General features: G+C 39.7%; 3 protein-coding genes across 8 annotated transcripts in view; all 3 read left to right on the top strand.

Annotated features, from left to right (window-relative positions):
* Positions 1-18,593, top strand: part of LOC112199846 (brix domain-containing protein ZK795.3) — an 80,168-nt gene that overhangs the window by 57,925 nt on the left and 3,650 nt on the right. The window lies entirely within an intron of this gene.
* LOC112190909 (putative disease resistance protein At3g14460) overlaps positions 1-18,593 on the top strand; it is an 88,192-nt gene that overhangs the window by 67,212 nt on the left and 2,387 nt on the right. The window contains exons 14-16 of the mRNA XM_040510987.1: positions 17,234-17,297; positions 17,415-17,517; positions 18,373-18,524. The gene's annotated coding sequence lies outside the window, so the exon portion shown is untranslated. The remainder of the gene's footprint in view (positions 1-17,233; positions 17,298-17,414; positions 17,518-18,372; positions 18,525-18,593) is intronic.
* Positions 5,041-6,634, top strand: LOC121050564 (RNA helicase aquarius-like). Of its 6 annotated transcripts, none has more exons than XM_040511117.1 (3): positions 5,041-5,678; positions 5,808-5,954; positions 6,190-6,634. In XM_040511117.1, exons 1-3 carry the CDS (start codon positions 5,259-5,261, stop codon positions 6,196-6,198), a joined length of 576 nt encoding a protein of 191 aa, XP_040367051.1. In that variant the 5' UTR covers positions 5,041-5,258; the 3' UTR covers positions 6,199-6,634. The 6 variants fall into 6 exon arrangements, with proteins under 6 accessions (XP_040367051.1, XP_040367052.1, XP_040367062.1 ...); XM_040511128.1 differs by having other exon boundaries at positions 5,042-5,534; positions 5,808-5,897; XM_040511125.1 differs by having other exon boundaries at positions 5,042-5,633; positions 5,808-5,897.

The following is an 18,593-nucleotide window of genomic DNA, read 5'->3' as shown; positions in this document are numbered from 1 at the left end:
AGGTCTCCCCTTGGAAAGATGCCTGAAATTTTGACCGGAAAAGGATGTTGAAGATGACCGGAAAAAGGTGTCGGTGTCGCCGGAAAATTGATGGCCAGCGGTGGTGGCAGAAGCTTAGCAGAGCTTGGCAGGGGGCTTGCGGAGGCTATGCAGAGGCTGCGCAGGTGCTGTCGGTAGATGTGCAGGGGTGTAGGCAGGGGCCTCAGCAGATGTCGGCAACTGTCTGCAGAGGCTATGCAGGGCTATCGGCAGCTGTCTGTATATGATGTAGGGGCTGCGCGCAGGGCTCGGCAGGAGTCGCAGGAGCTGTCGGCAGCTTCTCGGCAGATGGCGCTGAGGGTTGCAGGGGCTGTCGATAGGCGTGCAGGGAGCTGTCGAGGGCTGTCGAGCTCAAGGAAGCGCGCAGGCTTGTGCGAGGGCTGGCAGTATCTGTCGACAGATGTCGACAGGGGCTGTGCATGTGCTTACGGGGACTGTCTTTAGCTATCGGCAGGGGCGTGCAGGGACCTCTGCAGGACTCAGCAGATGCTTGCAGGGGGCAGGGGTTCGTTCGATTTTTCCAACGACCGGTTCAGTGGTTTTCTGACCGGTTCTAGTGGTTTCGCCGCCGGTTCTGGTTTCCTTGAGGCTAGGGCTTCAATTTGTGGGGCGGTGGATGTTGGAATTTGAGGGCTACGAAATTAGGGTTTCAGGGTTAGGACTTCGTGCTGATAACGTGTTTTAGGGAATCAGAAATTGAGGGAAAATTACTGTGTATTCTCATTGATAATATGAGTCTCTTTATATAGAGGATTACAATGCATAGAATCTGAATCATATAAGGAAAGTAATTCTACATTGAATAGGATTCTAAATCCTTCTAATTAAACCCTATTACCACTAGGTCAACCACTAGGTCAAGTAACCTAGGGTTTGGGCCAAACACAGAATATAGATTTCCTTAAACATAGATCAAGCTTTGCTTTTAGTATTTTAATTCTCTGTCATTGTTATGTTTGCTTCTTTGTTTTATATCCAATTTCTATGCAAATCTTTACAACTCTTACGTGGGCTGGGTTGGTTTGCTCATTAGTTCAATCCTAGTCGGTCGCAACATAATTTAACTCTGCATGTCTCTCCATTCAGAAATGTATGAACAACTGCATTGTGAGATGTCTGTCACCAATAAAATCTGGTTGCTTTATCGTTCTTGAGATGTAAAGTGAATGTTTTACCATCAAAATAAGGACCTTTCCATGGCTTAATAAAAGAAGAAATTATAATAAAAAATCTCTAATACAGCCAAGACTTAATTTATCTAAATTAAAAGCATTTAGCAATTCTGGTAACATTGGTGCTGGGGGTGTGCTTAAAGATCTGAATGGAACCTAGATAAAAGGTTTTTCTTCATACACGAGATATGGCAAAGTCATTGAGGCTTAGGCTTAGGGCTTCTTCATTTGCAGATGGCTTATCAATTGAATATTCCTAAAATTATAGTTGAATGCGATTTAAAATTACTTGTTCAATTGATGAACAATGGTGTAGACAATCTTCATCCCCTTAAGAGTGTTATCAGTAGCTACCTACAAATGAAAGCTGAATTTGAAGACTGTATTGTGCCTCGTGTATCGAGAAGTTAACATGGTTGCAGACGTGCTATCTAAGTGTAGTTTGGGCATTGACATAGGCACTATCTACATAGAGCAACCCCCTCCTCAAGTTATCAATGCCTTCCTTGATGATTTGAGGGAAGTTCCTAGATCTAGGACAGTTTGTAATGCTTTAACTTTGAGTTAGTGTTTTTGGTCTTTCTAGGCTGAGAAATTTTATTCGCACACCCTAAAATACTAAATACACATCTCTATTTTATTACATTCATATGAGATTTCATGGATAGACAAAATGGCCAAAAGAGACATTTATATAAAAAGTAGAGAATATATATTGTTGAGAGTGGATAATCTCACGCATTGACATTTCTTCTTTTCTAAGCTTGCAAGTATAAAACCCTAGAAATGGTTGACAAAATTAATCAACAAACATTCATCATTTGAGAGGTTATTGATAGTTTCTTAAATTGGAGTTTTGGATACCTCAATTGAGGTATTGGTACTTCATTTTTTATTGAACTTTAAACTGCAAATTTAGATTTTCAATTTTAGTTGTTCAATACAAAGATAAACTCCTGAAAGCACTAAGTTAATATCGATAACCTATTCTAATTTTTGGGTTATTTAGTGTTCACGTCTGTAAACTACTCACAATACAAGTTTTTTTTTTTCCCTTGACCTGGTTATGAAGTATGAACTACTGCAAATTGACATTATTAACGTCAATGCCCATGTCTTTAATCTACTTAGATGAAATTAATTGGTATAGGTCTGGAAAAACTTTCACACTATAAAATAGTTCTTATAAACTAAAAAAGATTGATATGTTTTGTGAAATTGATGGCAATTTGGGAAGCTTGGGGTGATGTATTTAGTAAAATATTAAAGCAAAAAATTTAATGGGTGGGTGTATTAAGTAGGGGATTTGTATTTAGTATTTAGATATGTGTAAATAAAATTTTTTTTTTTTTTTTTTTGACAGAGTAATAGAGATTTCATTTAATCCCAAAGCCAGAGCGGCACATACAAATAAGCCCTATATGCGTATACCCTAAATCAGTGGTCAAGCAGTTAAGGGAATACGGGTACCATCCACTAGTACAATGAAGCTCACTTATTTAGAAGCCTACAAACTATAAAAATTCCATCAACACAGAGAAAACTACTATGAATCCCCCTTCGTCAATACACTCAATTGTGGTACTCCAGGAGATTCATTAACTAGGTGTAAAAAGAACCCATAGTTTGTAAGCTAGAACAGAAATAAAACTGAAAATTAAACTTTCCCCTTACCCTTAGAAATAGTGCAAGGAGAACAAATAGGATAGGTCAACCTTAATGGTTCCATAACAGCATCAGACTTCTTATTTTTTGGTGGATTCTTGTTCTTGGCTCCAAGAGGTCGACCCCATTTCTTTTTAGTCTCCACATGTTCCTTATCTGCCCCAGTTTGGGATACCATCAAACCATCCGGAGTTTCCATGAGACCAAAAGACTTAGCAGAAATACGGGTGGGGAATTCCGGTAATTTCACTTTCTTAGGAGGCAAAAAACAAGCTTGCCTACCTTCCAGTACTGCCTCCAGACCATGCTTCATCTTCTTTGGGGACACAGTCGGAGATACTGGTCTGTCCCTCTTCCTTTGCATGGAATCATCCACTGGTACCACTGCCAAGGTATCATCTGTACTCACGGAAGCCCTATAGAACCGGCATCCCTGATGACCACAAACTTCTTGTCCTTCCTAGGCCTGATAAACTGCACGTCTGTAAACAGCGACTGTGACACAGGAGATGGAATAGAGGACTGAAACTGAAAAGTTGTCCCGCCCAATTGGAACCTACCTTCAGGGAACTGGAGCACATGACCAGCCCTAGTTCCTTGAGTTGTCGATGGTGCAGTAGCAGTACACCTCCCATCTTTATGAAAAATAAGAGCACAATTTCGGCACCTGCCAATCAAATTCTCAAAGAAAAAATGGATCTCCTCCTCGATGCCTAGATTCAACCTCATTGTTTTTTTTTTTTTTTAGAAAAAAAGGCTTAGAGATATCATGTGAAACCCGAATCTCCCTTTCATACTTAAAAAGCTTCTCATCCATATCAAGATATTTCCAAGCCATAGATGCTATTTTCATAATATTCTCCTTAGTCTCAAACAAAGGTGGAATGTTGGTAATACGTACCTAATATATGATCGACGACAGATCCACTTTGTTGATTGAGGTGGCGCCATCATAATCCTGCAGGATCAAAGTAGCCCGGTTAAGATTCCAGGCTCCTCCCTTCAAGACCTTTCTGCAATTCCCACAATCGTCAAAAGAGAAAAGGAAGCGGTCCTTTGGTTTTTCCTAAATCTGGAATCCCTTCTCCAACATCTACACACGCCGAAAGTGGCGACGCACGTCCTTGAGAGCCACCGTCTTGGTGGTCAGAAAGCGTCCCAGCAGAAACGCTTAAGAGGTACGCTGCACCGGTCCTGCGACCAATTTGGCCATGTCTACCACATCGTCCCCTGCCAGCGCAAGAGAGGAAGCGAAGCTTGCCGTCATGTCTTCAATGGTGGCCATGAAGGAAAGCTAAGAGCAGAAGACTTCGAGTAGAGGCGCGTGGCTCAAAGGAAGCAGTGCTAGGTTTAGGGTTTCTCACGGAGAGAAAACTGCTTTTGCGAATTTGCTTTTGTGCAATTACATAAAATTGCTCTTCTAGGCCCCCATCTTACCAATATATATATATATATATATATATATATGTATGTATTAAAAGCATTTAGAGGTAGAATGAGGAAGAGAATCGTTCCAAACTTGAGCATTTGAACTGTGTCAGCAATTGTATCGGCCAAGAAGTTGGTCTTCCTCTTGATATCCTTAAAAAATTGACATTGTGGAGCTGATTTGCAAGAAATCTATTATCCTTGATAATTAGCTCGATTCTTCAAGTAGCAGTAATGATACCCGGTATACTATATAATAACATCTTTGAATCGCCTTCCACTTCAAGCTATTTGAAACCATGAAGAACAGTAGCCAATATAGGATCTCCATTTCCATTTAGGAAAAATACAACCTTCTGCACTCTGTTGATTCATTTTGACTAAGCCATTAAAGTTAAGTTTAGTACTTTGATAGATTCTTATATAGGGCAAACATACCACTTGGCAGTGGGGCAGCCCAATCAAAATTCAGAAAATTTTAAATATGTTCCGAAATTATCCTTACTTATTAAAATAAAATACCCAAAACACCTATTGCATGTTCACTAATTGGAAAACCCTACAAATCATATAGTATGTTTGCCGTATGTAAGAATTTCTCTAATACTTTAACGGAAATGAATCCTTCATCTTCTAGCATTTAATTTAATTGATGTATCAGTGTAATTAAAAAAGAAGAAGTGATAGGTCAAATTGACAGTTAAAGGAAAGGTTAAGGGGCAATCTGCTATATTTCCCAAGGGTATATAATAATTACCTTAAAGAAAACCCAGGAACCAAGCAGTAGAGTAGTATAGTACCCAAAACCCGAATAGAATCGAAGAACCGACCCTGATGATTACATAAATTCACTCTCACAAGTTACAGAGCTTTCTCTCTCAGAAACCCTAACCCCCGTCGCTCCCCCAAATCGTAGCTTCCCTCCAAAACCCTAATTCGTCATTCTCCTCGGCAATGACCAAGGTGTACGGAACAGGCGCGTACGATTTCAAGCGCCACCATGTTGCAGAGTACCCGGTGGAGCTGAACCACCAGCTCGGAGACAAGCCGGTGGTGGAGGCTAAACCCGGTGCGGCGCTGCCGAGCTCGATAACGCTGTCGGAGATTCAGAGGGACCAGCTCACTATGATTGCAGCTGCGAATTGGTCCAAAGCCGGCGGCGACGCCGCACAGGTGAAGAAGGCGTTCGACCCGGAGCTGGTGCCGTTGCAGAGAGTGATGATTTTGGAGGTCAGCCAGTACTTGGAGAACTATCTCTTTCCCAATTTCTATCCCGAAACGGCGACGTTCGAGCACGTTATGTCCATGATTCTCATTGTCAATGAGAATGTATTGCCTTTTGAAATTGCACTATTTACTTTGGGTCACATTAGGGTCAGAAAACTAATCCATGTAGTTTTTACGCATTAATTGTTTTTCTCAATGCTTTAAAATTTCAATTTTGGGATTTAAATGAAAATGTCTATTGTGATTGAATTTGTGTACTTCATTTCCTATTTGCAGTTTCGAGAGAATGTGGCAGCTTGGGTATGCTTTCATGACCGGAAAGATGCGTTTAAAGGATTCCTTGGAAGGGTTCTTCGACTTAAATCGGTTTGTGCCCATTTCTCTGCATTAACATATTCCTTAATGCATCATATATGGGCTAAGGTATGTCATCAAGGGTTTTAACATTTGGAACTATGACCAATAACACAATAATCAATTACTGTGGAATATGGTACGGGTATCTTCATACAGTTGGAACATTTTATTCCTCCTCCCTCGTTGTGTCAAGCTTGTGTAGTGAAACTGTATGATTGCTCCTGTGGTTTATATATGATTGCCCGTAGTTTATGCCTTGACTCTTATGGGTATTTTTTTTTCATGGAAATTGGTATGCCAGAGGTGCTGATGAGGCCCAGACAATTATGAGGAGTTGGGTGAAAGGAGGCGTTGTACCTTGCTTGTGCCGGCCCCATTTTGGTGATTGATCACCAAGAGCTGGGTGGAAAAGGTGTCCAAGATGTCATCCATGTCAAAAGCCTAGTGTTTGAGCTCATCCAGCCACAGCTTCACCGCCTTGCTTGTGAGAGTTGCTTCTTCTCAGCATCCTGCAGCACAGCTCCAATTGCAGACAGAGTTGCACTCCATTTCTTGGAAATGACCGAAACTGAGCAAGTTGTGGGGGGTCAACCTATCGAGCAGCAACTGAAGAAAAGCCTCAAAGAAAAACACCTCCACCACCATTTCTGCTGTCGAAGGCTTGGGATTCAATAAGGCTTCCAAATGAAATTGTGTCCATAGCTATTGTTGCTAAACTTAGCAAGAAAGAAAGTTCAAACTTTAAACTTCAAAGTCAAACTAGTTCAGTGTGGTGGAGTAGACCCCTAGTTGTCACAATGGACCCAGATCTTTTTTTTTTTTTTTAATTCATGTAGGGACCCAACGACTTATGCCACAGTTCATTCTTCTTTACGGACTTTACCTCAGTGGTCTGATGCAAAAAGGGGACATGGAGGCGTGAGTGACCCAAATGTGCGAAAGGTTTTGAGAACTCCATACCCACACGGCATCAAATCCTCAGAGACAAAATTGTGCTTTTGTTATGCAAAATGAGGTAATGGAAGGCACTTAGAAGGTCGAAAACCCAACCAGAAATTCACGCCGTTGTTATCTGGGGTTGTCACACTAGTCTTAACTGTTTGAATTTGGAAGCAAATGAAGAATTGTGGCACGTGCCCCACACCTACTTAACACCCGCAAAGAAGGAATGAAGGAGTACTACAAAGTTGTTTAGGTGATATTTAAATGGGCTGCAGGACACCATAACCGTTCTTTGTCCAAATTTAAATGGGCCGCAGGACACGATCCAGTGAGTTCATTTTAAAAAGAGCAATTTACCAATAAGGTAAATTAGCCCAGCCCAATACCCATGTGCAAAGACATTTGAATCAGATACCATGCGGTCAATTTAAATTATGCCCAACACGAAATAAACATTAAAGTTTTCATTAATTACGAAATTGCCACCGCATCTTTAAATTGACTATAATTACCGAATTGCCACCATATTTTTAAATTAATCAATAATTACTTAATTGTCACTACAACATTTGGCTCAACCATTTCCATCAACAATACTATTGTCTAACAGTAACATTCACAATCTTACTGTATTGTATTAGCTTTTTCAATGTTCACTTCATTGACATCCCAAAAACACTTTCAACTTTTTTAGCAAGTAAATGTTGATATTGATTTTGTACTACAACTTTTTTAGTATCTTCTCCTTTGTTATATTTGTGGTCTTTATCATTCTTCTTGACCTTGAGTTTTCGCTCGTTTGTACTTCCTCCTTCCTGTTTGCACCTTCTACATGTTATCCATAGTTTATGAACTTTTCTTGGTAGGCATTGTGTGAAACTGCAAATAATGAACCCATCATTAACATGTCAATTGTTATTGTGTATAGTAAAAGTTACTGATATGCAGTATTAAGAAATACATGCTAGAAGTGAGGTAAGCGACATGCATGGATAAAGAAATAAATAGTAAATCAGCTCTGAATACATGAAGTTCATATGAAAAACATTTAGATTCACCAGTACTCTATTTGATGATCACTATTGAGTATTAGTACATAATTGAATTATTGCTACTGAGAGTCAGTATTATTGTGTACTTGTTACTGACAGTTAGTAGAATTGGGTAAATTGCTAACAAAATCAGTGAGAAATTGGATAATTCTTGCTCGTTATAAGTAGATATTAGGTAACTACTATGAAATGTAGGTGGTACATTGAGTAATGCGTCATTGCTACTGACGGTCAGTAGCAAGGACTGAGTATTAGTACAGAATTGAATTATTACTGAGAATCAGTATTACTGTGTAATTGTTACTGACAGTTAGTAGAATTGGGTAAATTGCTAACAAAATCAGTGAGAAATTGGATAATTCTTGCTCATTATAATTAGAAATTAGGTAACTACTATGAAATGCAAGTGCTACATTGAGTAATGCATCATTGCTACTGACAGTCAGTAGCAAAGACGTGTTTCCTACTGAGGGTCAGTACAAATTGGGTAATTGCTACTAAAGACAGTAGAGAATTGTGTCATTGGCTACTAAGGGTAAGTAGCTAGAGAATTACCGCGGGCAATATGAAAATAGATAGTTCCTATGAAGATTCGGTATGCAAATGGATAATTGCTATTGAAGTAAGAATAAAGTAATCCTACTCTAGGTCAGTCGGAATATGCATATTGCTACTGAGGTTCAATATTGGAATTCATTAGAACTTTACTATCAGAATATGGGAAAAAAATACAAACAGTACCCAATCTAAGGCCCGTTCTAAATTTCTATACCTAAGTTTTTGAAACTATCACAATGGTACCCCAAATACCTTACCCGACCCAAAATATGTACCTGCCGTCCATAACAACGTTAACTCGTGTGCCACGTGGCGTATTTGATGGGTATTTGCGTCATTTACTTACCCAGCCCTATTCTTGAGTCCATTTTCTCTCTTCCTCTCTCTCTCTCTGCCTCTTTCTCTCTCCGATTTGTTGTGTCTCTGCCTCTCTTCCCGATTTGTTGTATACAGTGGGTTTAGCTGTTTAATTGACCTTCATTAAGGCGGTTAAATGGGATAGGAAACCCCAAAATCTCAAAACTCTCTCTTCCCCTCTCGGCCGCACCTCTTTTCTCTCTCCTTCTCACTTTCTTGTCTTCCCTCTGCCACCACCGGAGACACCAGTTCCGGCCACCACCTATCATCACCGTCATCACCAATCGAACCAGGACCAAATTTCAACCAAAGCCCAACCGAAATCCCCACCAAGCATCGCCGTTAGCCTTCACATGCAACCACCATAGCTGTCGCCACATTGCCCAGCCAAAACATCCATTTCCGGCCATCACTTCAACTCACCGCCGCCACCAACGAGCTCAGGGAAAGCTGGTCGTGAACACTCCAAAGCCTCATCTCCGACCCGACGCCGGAGAACTCCGTATACACCTTTGCCGGCAATCTGGGCTTCTGCAAAGCTAGGGTTATCACCTCCGGCCACGAATGAGCGAAGCCATCACCTTGAAGAAGCTTAGGACTGCACGAACCGCCTTAATCCCTAAATCCGGACTTCTGACTCTGATCACCCGTAGAGTGGACTCGCTACCTAAGTTTGAAGTCTGGGTTTGATTCCAATGGGTCTTGCATTTCTGAAGATCAATCGTTCGAGATGATCATCGCAGTTATGGCAAGAGTGGGAAAGGAGAGAGTAACCAGTTATTAATTAAGTAAAAAAAAAAAATGTTGGGACGGAATTACCCCTCAAAATATGCCACGTGGCATGCGGTTTAACGCCGTCATGGATGGTAGGTACGAATATTGGGTCGGGCTGGCTATTCTAGGTACCATTGTGATAGTTTCGAAAACTTGGGTACAAAAATTTAGAACGGGCCTTAGATTGGGTACTGTTTGTATTTTTTTCCCTTGATGTAATGGTAACAAATTAGGTAATAGGAAACAAAACAACTACCTTGGCCACCCAATACAAATTAAAAAGCCCAGCAAGAAGGAGACACAAATTAACCAACTACTTCATGAAAACATAATTGTGAAAATTCAATCATGCACCAAACACTAGAGCAACAATTTTTCAACGATTGAGCAAAATCAAATATATTCTCTAGAAAAAACAACAATCAGATTATACATATCAACTGTAGGCCTCATCAACGGGCCGGGCCGGGCCAGGCCTTACTCCATTTTTAAATAGTAGCGGGCCGGGCTTTATTGTAAATTGAAGGATCCAAGCCCATCCATTTAATGCGGGCCACACGGGCTTTTTCGGGGCGAGCCTTGCTGGCTTTACTTACAAATAAATCTTTAAAGATAATATTTTTTATAAACTTATATTTATATATCATACACTCCAAAGAGAAACCTCTATCAACTTAAATAAAATGGGAAAACCAACCGTTGGATGAGATTATTATAATAAATTATGAGTGTGGTAAAAAATTTAGCCAATTTCACCATATTTTCGAATCCGATCGAATTGGTCAACCGTCGTCACTTGTATGTTTTCTTGATTGACCGATGGCATGACGACCGCGAAACGTGCTTAATTTTTCACATCATGTCTGTAAATATTCTATTGATGGATGTGCGTGGACATAAGATAAAAATTTCAATTTTAATTGCAAAGATGTTGGCCTATATCAATTTGCCTCCTAAAGTCGTATGACTTGTATATTGCATTTAAATTGTTGAGGTTCATTCTAAAGCAACCATGAAGTGGAAAATGAATTTAGAGAAATCAACCGCTCGATTGAGAGATTGTAATGTTTTATGGTGATTGTAAAAAATTCAGCTAATTTGATTCGAATTCGATCAATTAGGTCAAATTTAGCTATTCTTATATACCTATATCTATATATCATACACTCCAAAGAGCAACCCCTATCAATTCAAAGAAAATGGAAAAATGGACCGTTGGATGAAATTATTACAATAAATTATGAGTGTGGTAAAAAATTTAGCCAATTTCACCATATTTTTGAATCCGATCGAATTGGTCAACCGTCGTCACTTGTATGTTTTCTTGGTTGACCGATGGCATGACGACCACGAAACGTGTTTATTTTTTCACATCATGTATGTAAATATTTCATCGATGGATGTGCGTGGACATAAGATAAAAATTTCAATTTTAATTACAAAGATGTTGGCCTATATTAATTTGCCTCCTAAAGTTGTATGACTTGTATATTGCATTTAAATTGTTGAGGTTCATTCTAAAGCAACCATGAAGTGGAAAATGAATTTAGAGAAATCAACCGCTTGATTGAGAGATTGTAATGTTTTATGGTGATTGTAAAAAATTCAGCTAATTTGATTCTCGTTTCGAATTTGATCAACTAGGTCAAATTTAGTTACTCTTATAAACCTATATCTATATATCACACTCCAAAGAGCAACCCCTATCAATTCAAAAAAAATGAAAAAATGGACCGTTGGATGACATTATTACAATAAATTATGAGTGTGGTAAAAAATTTAGCCAATTTCACCATATTTTCGAATCCGATCGAATTGGTCAACCGTCGTCACTTGTATGTCTTCTTAGTTGACCGATGGCATGACGACCGCGAAACGTGCTTATTTTTTCACATCACGTTTGTAAATATTCCATCGATGGATGTGCGTGGACATAAGATAAAAAAAAAAAAATTAATTACAAACACATTGGCCTATACCAATTTTCCTCCTAAAGTTGTATGAATTATACATTGCATTTAAATTGTTGAGGTTCATTCTTAAGCAACCATGAAGTGGAAAATGAATTCGGAGAAACCAACCACTCGATGGAGAGATTGTAATGTTTTATGGTGGTTGTAGAAAATTCAGTCAATTTGGTTCTCGTTTCGAATTCGATCAACTAGGTCAAACTTAGTTACTCTTATAAACCTATACTTATATATCATACACTCTAAAAAGCAACCCCTATCAATTCAAAGAAAATGGAAAAACCGACCGTTGGATGAGTTTATTACAATAAATTATGAGTGGTAAAAAATTTAGCCAATTTCACCATATTTTCGAATCCGATCGAATTGGTCAACCGATATGTAGAATATATATATGCACTAATGCACATATTCTATATAGAAGTATAAGAACTTCCACACACACACACACACACACACACACACACATATATATATATATATATATATCTCTCTCTCTATATATATATATATATATAAACACACACACACAAATATATATCTATATGTGTGTGTGTATATATATTTATAAACACACACACAAATATATATCTATATGTGTGTGTGTGTATATATTTATAAACACACACACACACACACATATATATAATATTTTACGGGCTTTTACGGGCCTGGCCGGGTTTTTGCGGGCTTTTGGCAGGCCGGCCCACTACCCATCGAGGCGGGCTTTTTAGCGGGCCGGCGGGCCTCCATTGGCCCACTTAATCCGCGGGCTTTTTGATGAGGCCTAATCAACTAGCATTTGATGACAACTCCATGAACAGATCAAAAATAAGAACAAAATTCAAGTATATATAGAACAATCAATTGTGAATTTCAATAGAAATACAATTGAAAAATTCAAAATACCTAAAAACATACCTCAAATTGTTAGATCTACAAATCAAACTTCTTTTTTAGTATGAATTTCATATTCGTTGCCTCGATACATCTCGATCTCAACACGAATCTATATATCGATCTAGATCTCCTCTCTCTCTCTCTCTCTCATTTACTATTCAAACTTCCAGTTTGAATGAGAATTTCAAATTCATCGTCTTGATTGATTTCGATCTCGATCTTAATCTCAATCTAGATCTGTTATCTCTCTCTCTCTCTCTCTCTCTCTCTCCCCCCCCCCCCTCTCTCTCAATCTCTATCTCTCTCTTTATCGATTATCATCCTCTATTAATATATTTAGGGACATTTTCGTCAGGAAATAGGCCGCACAGGGTTTGGGCCTTGCGCATGGGTCAGGAACAATACCGCAAGGGGAATAAAAAATAATATGCCTCCTAATGGTAAATACTGGACTAAAATTGTAGTTAGCGGTAATTTGCTATTTTAAAAATGGATTAAATTCAGTTTAGTTCCTCAGACTTTAGGCCAAACATCAGTTTGGTCCCTCATCTTTTTTTTTAATCAAACTCATCCCTGATCTCTCAAATTGCATCAACCTCGTCCAAAATTTGAATCCTGCCCCAAATGTGACGTCATCTGCTGAGCTGGAGCAGACAAGGAGGTCCCACAGGAAGGGCATAATGGACATTTCGTATTTAATCTAATTTCTATTTTTTTCTCTTATTTTCTCTCTCTTCTCTCTCTCACTCACATCTGAAACAGAGAGTCTCTCTCTCTCTCTCTCTCTCTCTCTCTCACTCACACATATTCCCAGCCACCGTGAACACCGGTCGGCCACCATGAATCCTCTGCTCACACCCTCGACCACCTCCACACCCTCTCAAAACCGGAGCAACAGGAGGCCTCGATCAAATCCACCGTCGAAGCCTCTCTCTTCGCCTCCGCCTCTGCCTCTTGATAGGTGTCGTCCTCGTCTTCTTCTCCGGTGACTTACTTGGACTTTTTGAGGCAGCCCAGAGCTACTTGACTCGGCAACGATTCGGTATGCGGAAACCGTGATGCTCTCAGATCAACGAGAAATCATCCAGACAAGGCGAAACGGATCGATCCGGGATCCGAACCAGAGTTACCGGGATCGCTCACTTGTGTGGTGACCCGCGTTCCGGATCGTACGTACCGAAACGTGGTACATCAGCTATCCAGATCGTTAAACCTAGCGATCCAAACATCTCTGCCTTCTGCATCATATCAGCAACTCAACATCTTCTTTTTTTCGTCCTCTTCAAGGCGATGGGAAGCCTCTAGTCCTCGACAACCCAGTTTCTTCCTTATTCTCCTTCGCAGTTCATTCCTTTTTCTGTTTTGTTCGGCAGAAATCTTTTTTGTTTTACTGGGTTTGCAACGGTGGAGCTCTCAACGAAGATCTCATATTTGTTTAGGTTAATTTTTAAATACTAGCAGCCTAGGCCCATTTATCTATGATTAAGGGTTTTGTTATACTAGATCCAGTTATTGAATATATGGATAAGGCAAATTTTTTTTTTTTTCTAGAAAAAATTAGTGTCCCTAATTTCATAAATTATTAAATATAATAATTTTAATATCCTAACGTACGGCACATCATAGACATAGCGTACCATGTACCCATACCGAGTTTCCCGTACCGAAATGACCCGCGATCCAGGTAACTCTGATCCGAACTGGAGAGAGATCCAAATGACGGATTCAAATCTGAATCTACAGGAATTGGGGTGGGAGGAGCCAAGGAGAGAGGCCCGCAAGATTGAGGGAGGTGGCTGCTAAACTCGGAGCTCGGTTCATTTCTGTCTTTTTTTTTTTTTTATGTAATTTGTTGGTTGTTGAATGGAAGCTGTTGATTGCTTGGTTCTGTGTTGTGGGTTTCTTCAATTTTGGGTTGTGGTGTCTGCATTGCATTTTGGTTAGGTATTGGATTGGTGGGTTGTGATGATCGAAGAACTCCCCGAAATTGGACTTGAACATCTTAACCCCGCTGACATAATCGAAGAAAAATCGGCAGGGATGGTGGTGACTGTGATGGTGGCGCCGCTGGGAACGGATGCTTCTCATGGTGGTCGGCCGGTGTTCACGGTGGCTGGGAATATGTGTGAGAGAGAGAGAGAGAGAGAGAGAGAGAGAGAGAGAGAGAGAGAGAGAGAGAGAGAGAGAGAGAGAGAGAGAGAGAGAGAGAGAGAGCTCCTCTCTCTGTTTCAGATGTGAGTGAGAGAGAGAAGAGAGAGAAAATAAGAGAAAAAAAAATAGAAATTAGATTAAATATGAAATGTCCATTATGCCCTTCCTGTGGGACCTCCTTGTCTGCTCCAGCTCAGCAGATGACGTCACATTTGGGGCCGGATTCAAATTTTGGACGAGGTTGATGCAATTTGAGAGATCAGGGATGAGTTTGATTAAAAAAAAGATGAGAGACCAAACTGATGTTTGGCCTAAAATCTGAGGGACTAAACTGAATTTAATCCTTTAAAAATGATAACAATTCGAGCAATTCTTTTACGTTATAGCTGCGAATGCTAGTAAAAATAGAACAACTTCAGTCGAATCAAAATTGAATTTGTTCTCGCTCGCTTTCTTTCAAAGATGGGTGAAACGCCAACTAGAGATGGATAGGCCTGGCAGCAGACCGGTAGTGAACTCAGAACCCAGGAAAGCTAGCCACTCAGCACATTCAAGGTATGGTATATATGTCCTGTAGAGTAGGAAATTCAATTGCCCTAATTAAGGTAAATTTTTTCAAAAAATTATTCAAGGTTTGGAATTAGTCAATTAGATCCTACAAAATTGATGATGTTAGGTGAGAGGGACTAAATTATTCTTATCATGCAAGTTGGAGTCTTTAAACCAATAAAATTAATCAAGTATGAAAGATACCTAGAGATTGCCGTTGCATGTACAATGAGGCATAATATATATAACGATTTGATCAACTGGCGGTTCCTTGTTCTCGTTGTTCTTGTCATCATATGATCGACCTAGCTAACACAAAACAACATTGAATATGATAAAGGACGAAGTTTGCAGTTTTATTCAATCGTCTTAATTACAGAAAACATTCTTGTTTGACTTCGTGCAATAATCATTCTTGAATCCTCATTATTGCAAAGCTTGCGCAAAACAACTCTGCACTTTGTTTTAATTGCATTGTTTGTTCCTCTGTGATCTTCCGGAAGCTAACTATGGCAGTCGGAGAGATCTTTCTTGCGGTATTCCTTCGGGTGCTTCTGGAGAGGTTAACGCGTCAAGAGATCCTTGGAAGCTTGGGAGGAGTTGGCAAAATGCTGCAGAAATGGAGGGAAACACTGTACGCAGTTGCAGTGGTGCTTTACGATGCGGAGGAGAAGCAGCTTAGCAGCTGACGAGCAGGGCAGTGGAGCTATGGCTGAATGCCCTCAGACACTTGGCCTATGACATGGAGGATCTACTTGACTCCTTTTCCACTGAGATGTTAGCACGCAAGCAGCTCAAGGTTGGCCAAAGCCGCCAAACTAACACAACCAAGGTACGAGGCTTCTTTACCAAAGTTCCTCACAATGTTAAATTCTACTTCAATATGAACTCCGAAATAGAGAAGATTGCTAGTCGTTTGCAAGAAATATTTGAACGGAAAGAGAAGCTTGGTTTGAAATATATTGAGCATACCTCTACTGCAATATCATCATCGCAAAGGACACCAAGTTCATATGTGCTGGATGGACCTGTGGTTGGAAGAGATGAAGACACAAGAAAAATAGTGGAGTTGTTGTCAAGAGATATTGATCCTTCTTCTGCCACCAAATACCAAGTTGTTGCCATTGTTGGTATGGGAGGACTCGGCAAGACAACGCTTGCGGGACAAGTCTTCAATGATGTAGCTGCAATGGAACGGTTTGATTTCAAGATCTGGGTTTCAGTGTCTGATGACTTCAATCTTGAAACGGTGACGAGAACTATTTGTAAGAAAGTCACATCTCAGCTATCTGATATGGATGATTTCAGTCAAGTTCAAGATAATCTGAGTAAGGCGATAGATGGTAAAAAGTTTTTGATTGTTTTAGATGATGTCTGGAGCACATGTGATTATGATTCATGGACCAAACTGCAAGCTCCCTTTGGTGGGGGAGCTAATTAAGGGAAGTATGATAATGGTGACAACACGTGATGAAAAAGTTGCAGCATTGATGGGATACATTCTAGAAGAGGGTTTCCCACCCAACCTAATCACACTTGATATTGTCAATACTAAATGCTGCAAGCCTCTCTCAGAATGGGGGCTTCACCACTTGGACAGACTCACCTCTCTTAAAGAATTGTATATCGCTGCTGTAGATCCAGATCTGGTGTCCTTTCCACCAAGGGAAGTGCTGCTCCCTAAATCTCTCATTAAACTCACCATTCAAGACTTCCCAAATCTGAAGCGCCTGTCATCATCTCTTCAGTCTCTCACCTCTCTTGAATCCCTTGGAATTGATAATTGCCCAAAGCTAGCATCCCTTGAACAAGAGGATCATCTGCCTCTTTCACTTACAGAACTTCGCATCTATGAGGGCTGTCCGCTGCTCACAAATAAATACCAACCAGGTAAAGGACGTGACTGGCCCAAAATAGCCCACATCCCTTACGTTTATGTTGGAGACTTCGATGACGAACCCAAGGCCGACCGGCGCCAATAGCACATCCCTTACAAACCAGGTAAGTTGACTTCTACCTACAAACAAAACCTTATTCATTCTTCTGTGTAGATCATCTTTTGTTGTAATCTGGATCATCTTCACGTCTTCAGAGCCTATGGAGTTCAATTCCCATACACCACCATCGTCATCGAACTAACTTTACTACTTGTTGCGGTAAGCAATTGAAGACCTTGAACCCGTACACTATGACGCGGCTAGTCAATCCTTACTCTTTATAAGTTATCTGCTCATGCTTCATCCGTTACGTAACTGTTTGTAAATGTGTTGCAGACTATAGACCCGCAAGAAGTACAAGATTGAGAAAGTAAGTTGAGTTGAGCAATGGACCACCTCAAGAGTCTTGATTCACGCACCCTTCTAATCCTGGTTTAAGGTACCGGCTCATAGCACTTTCTTGCCTAGGAGCTTTATTATTATTATTATTTTTTTTCCTTCCTTTGTCTTTTCATGAATTTGCGGTTTCTTAATGATGCATTCAGTACGGCAATTTTTAAGTTTTGTTTCTGTTGTTCTTATGTAGATATTGAAACTATGCCCTGGTCATGCAGATTGGAAATTCAGTTTCCATTTTGTGAAGTGTCAACCTTGATTATATATAATATTCACTTGCTTAACCATTTTATACAACCATAAAACAATCAGCTTGCTAGCTGCCTTTTGCCACTAGTCGTGTCCTTTTAATGTCCATACAAATGCATCTGTAAGGAATGGAGCTAATTGTCCTTGTGTGATTAATTTGGAACTTCAGCATAAAGCTTGTCTCTTCCCTGCCTTCTTTCTTATCAATATTATAGACTTGCATTTTGTGTGAGTAGCAACATAACTTTGCTAATGTAAAATCTCCATTTATTTCAGCTTCATGGACAGTTTTGATTCTTCAATAGTGTTGAAAACTTGAAGATAAGATGCTGTATTTTCTACTTCTTTTCCTGAATTCTACTTGTAGAAAAATAACTTCTCTTAGTTTTCTACTAGGAGAAAGGGGGCATTACCTGAGTTCATCAAAAATATAGAAAAATAAGATAAATGAAGTAAATAAAATTGATAACAGAATTTGGAAGTCTGAAGAAGGCTAAAATACTGGAGATAATATTTGTCTTAGTGTTACCTGCTATGTGGACTATAGGTTTTGGAAATCTGAAGTGTTGGCCATCTTCCATTGTTGAGCATCTATACTAGCTTGACTATAATTATAATTATAATTTTTTTTTTTGTCCAAATCAAGCAGGTTATTTCTGAAATTGTTGAAAGTACGTTGCCGTGCACACGACTACACTGATGTCGTGTTGGTGCATGAACATCGTGGTAAACCCGATGGTTTGATTGTATGCCACCTTCCATATGGACCAACAGCTTAATTATTTTCAACTATGCAATGTGGTAAGTGGTGTAATTAATCTTTGTGTTAATGTCGGACAAATATATTGATATTAAAACTGATGTTAAACA

Source organism: Rosa chinensis, chromosome 1, assembly GCF_002994745.2.
Source record: "Rosa chinensis cultivar Old Blush chromosome 1, RchiOBHm-V2, whole genome shotgun sequence".
Lineage (NCBI taxonomy): Eukaryota > Viridiplantae > Streptophyta > Magnoliopsida > Rosales > Rosaceae > Rosa > Rosa chinensis.
The sequence above is the reverse complement of the archived record's forward strand: the minus strand, read 5'-3'. Positions and strand labels throughout refer to the sequence as shown.

Excerpts from the sequence above, each read along its gene's own strand:
- LOC121050564 (XM_040511116.1), top strand. The coding sequence starts at position 5,259 with ATGACCAAGGTGTACGGAACAGGCGCGTACGATTTCAAGCGCCACCAT. Across the intron at positions 5,679-5,807 it reads TTACTTTGGGTCACATTAGG|TTTCGAGAGAATGTGGCAGC; the intron begins GTCAGAAAACTA and ends TCCTATTTGCAG.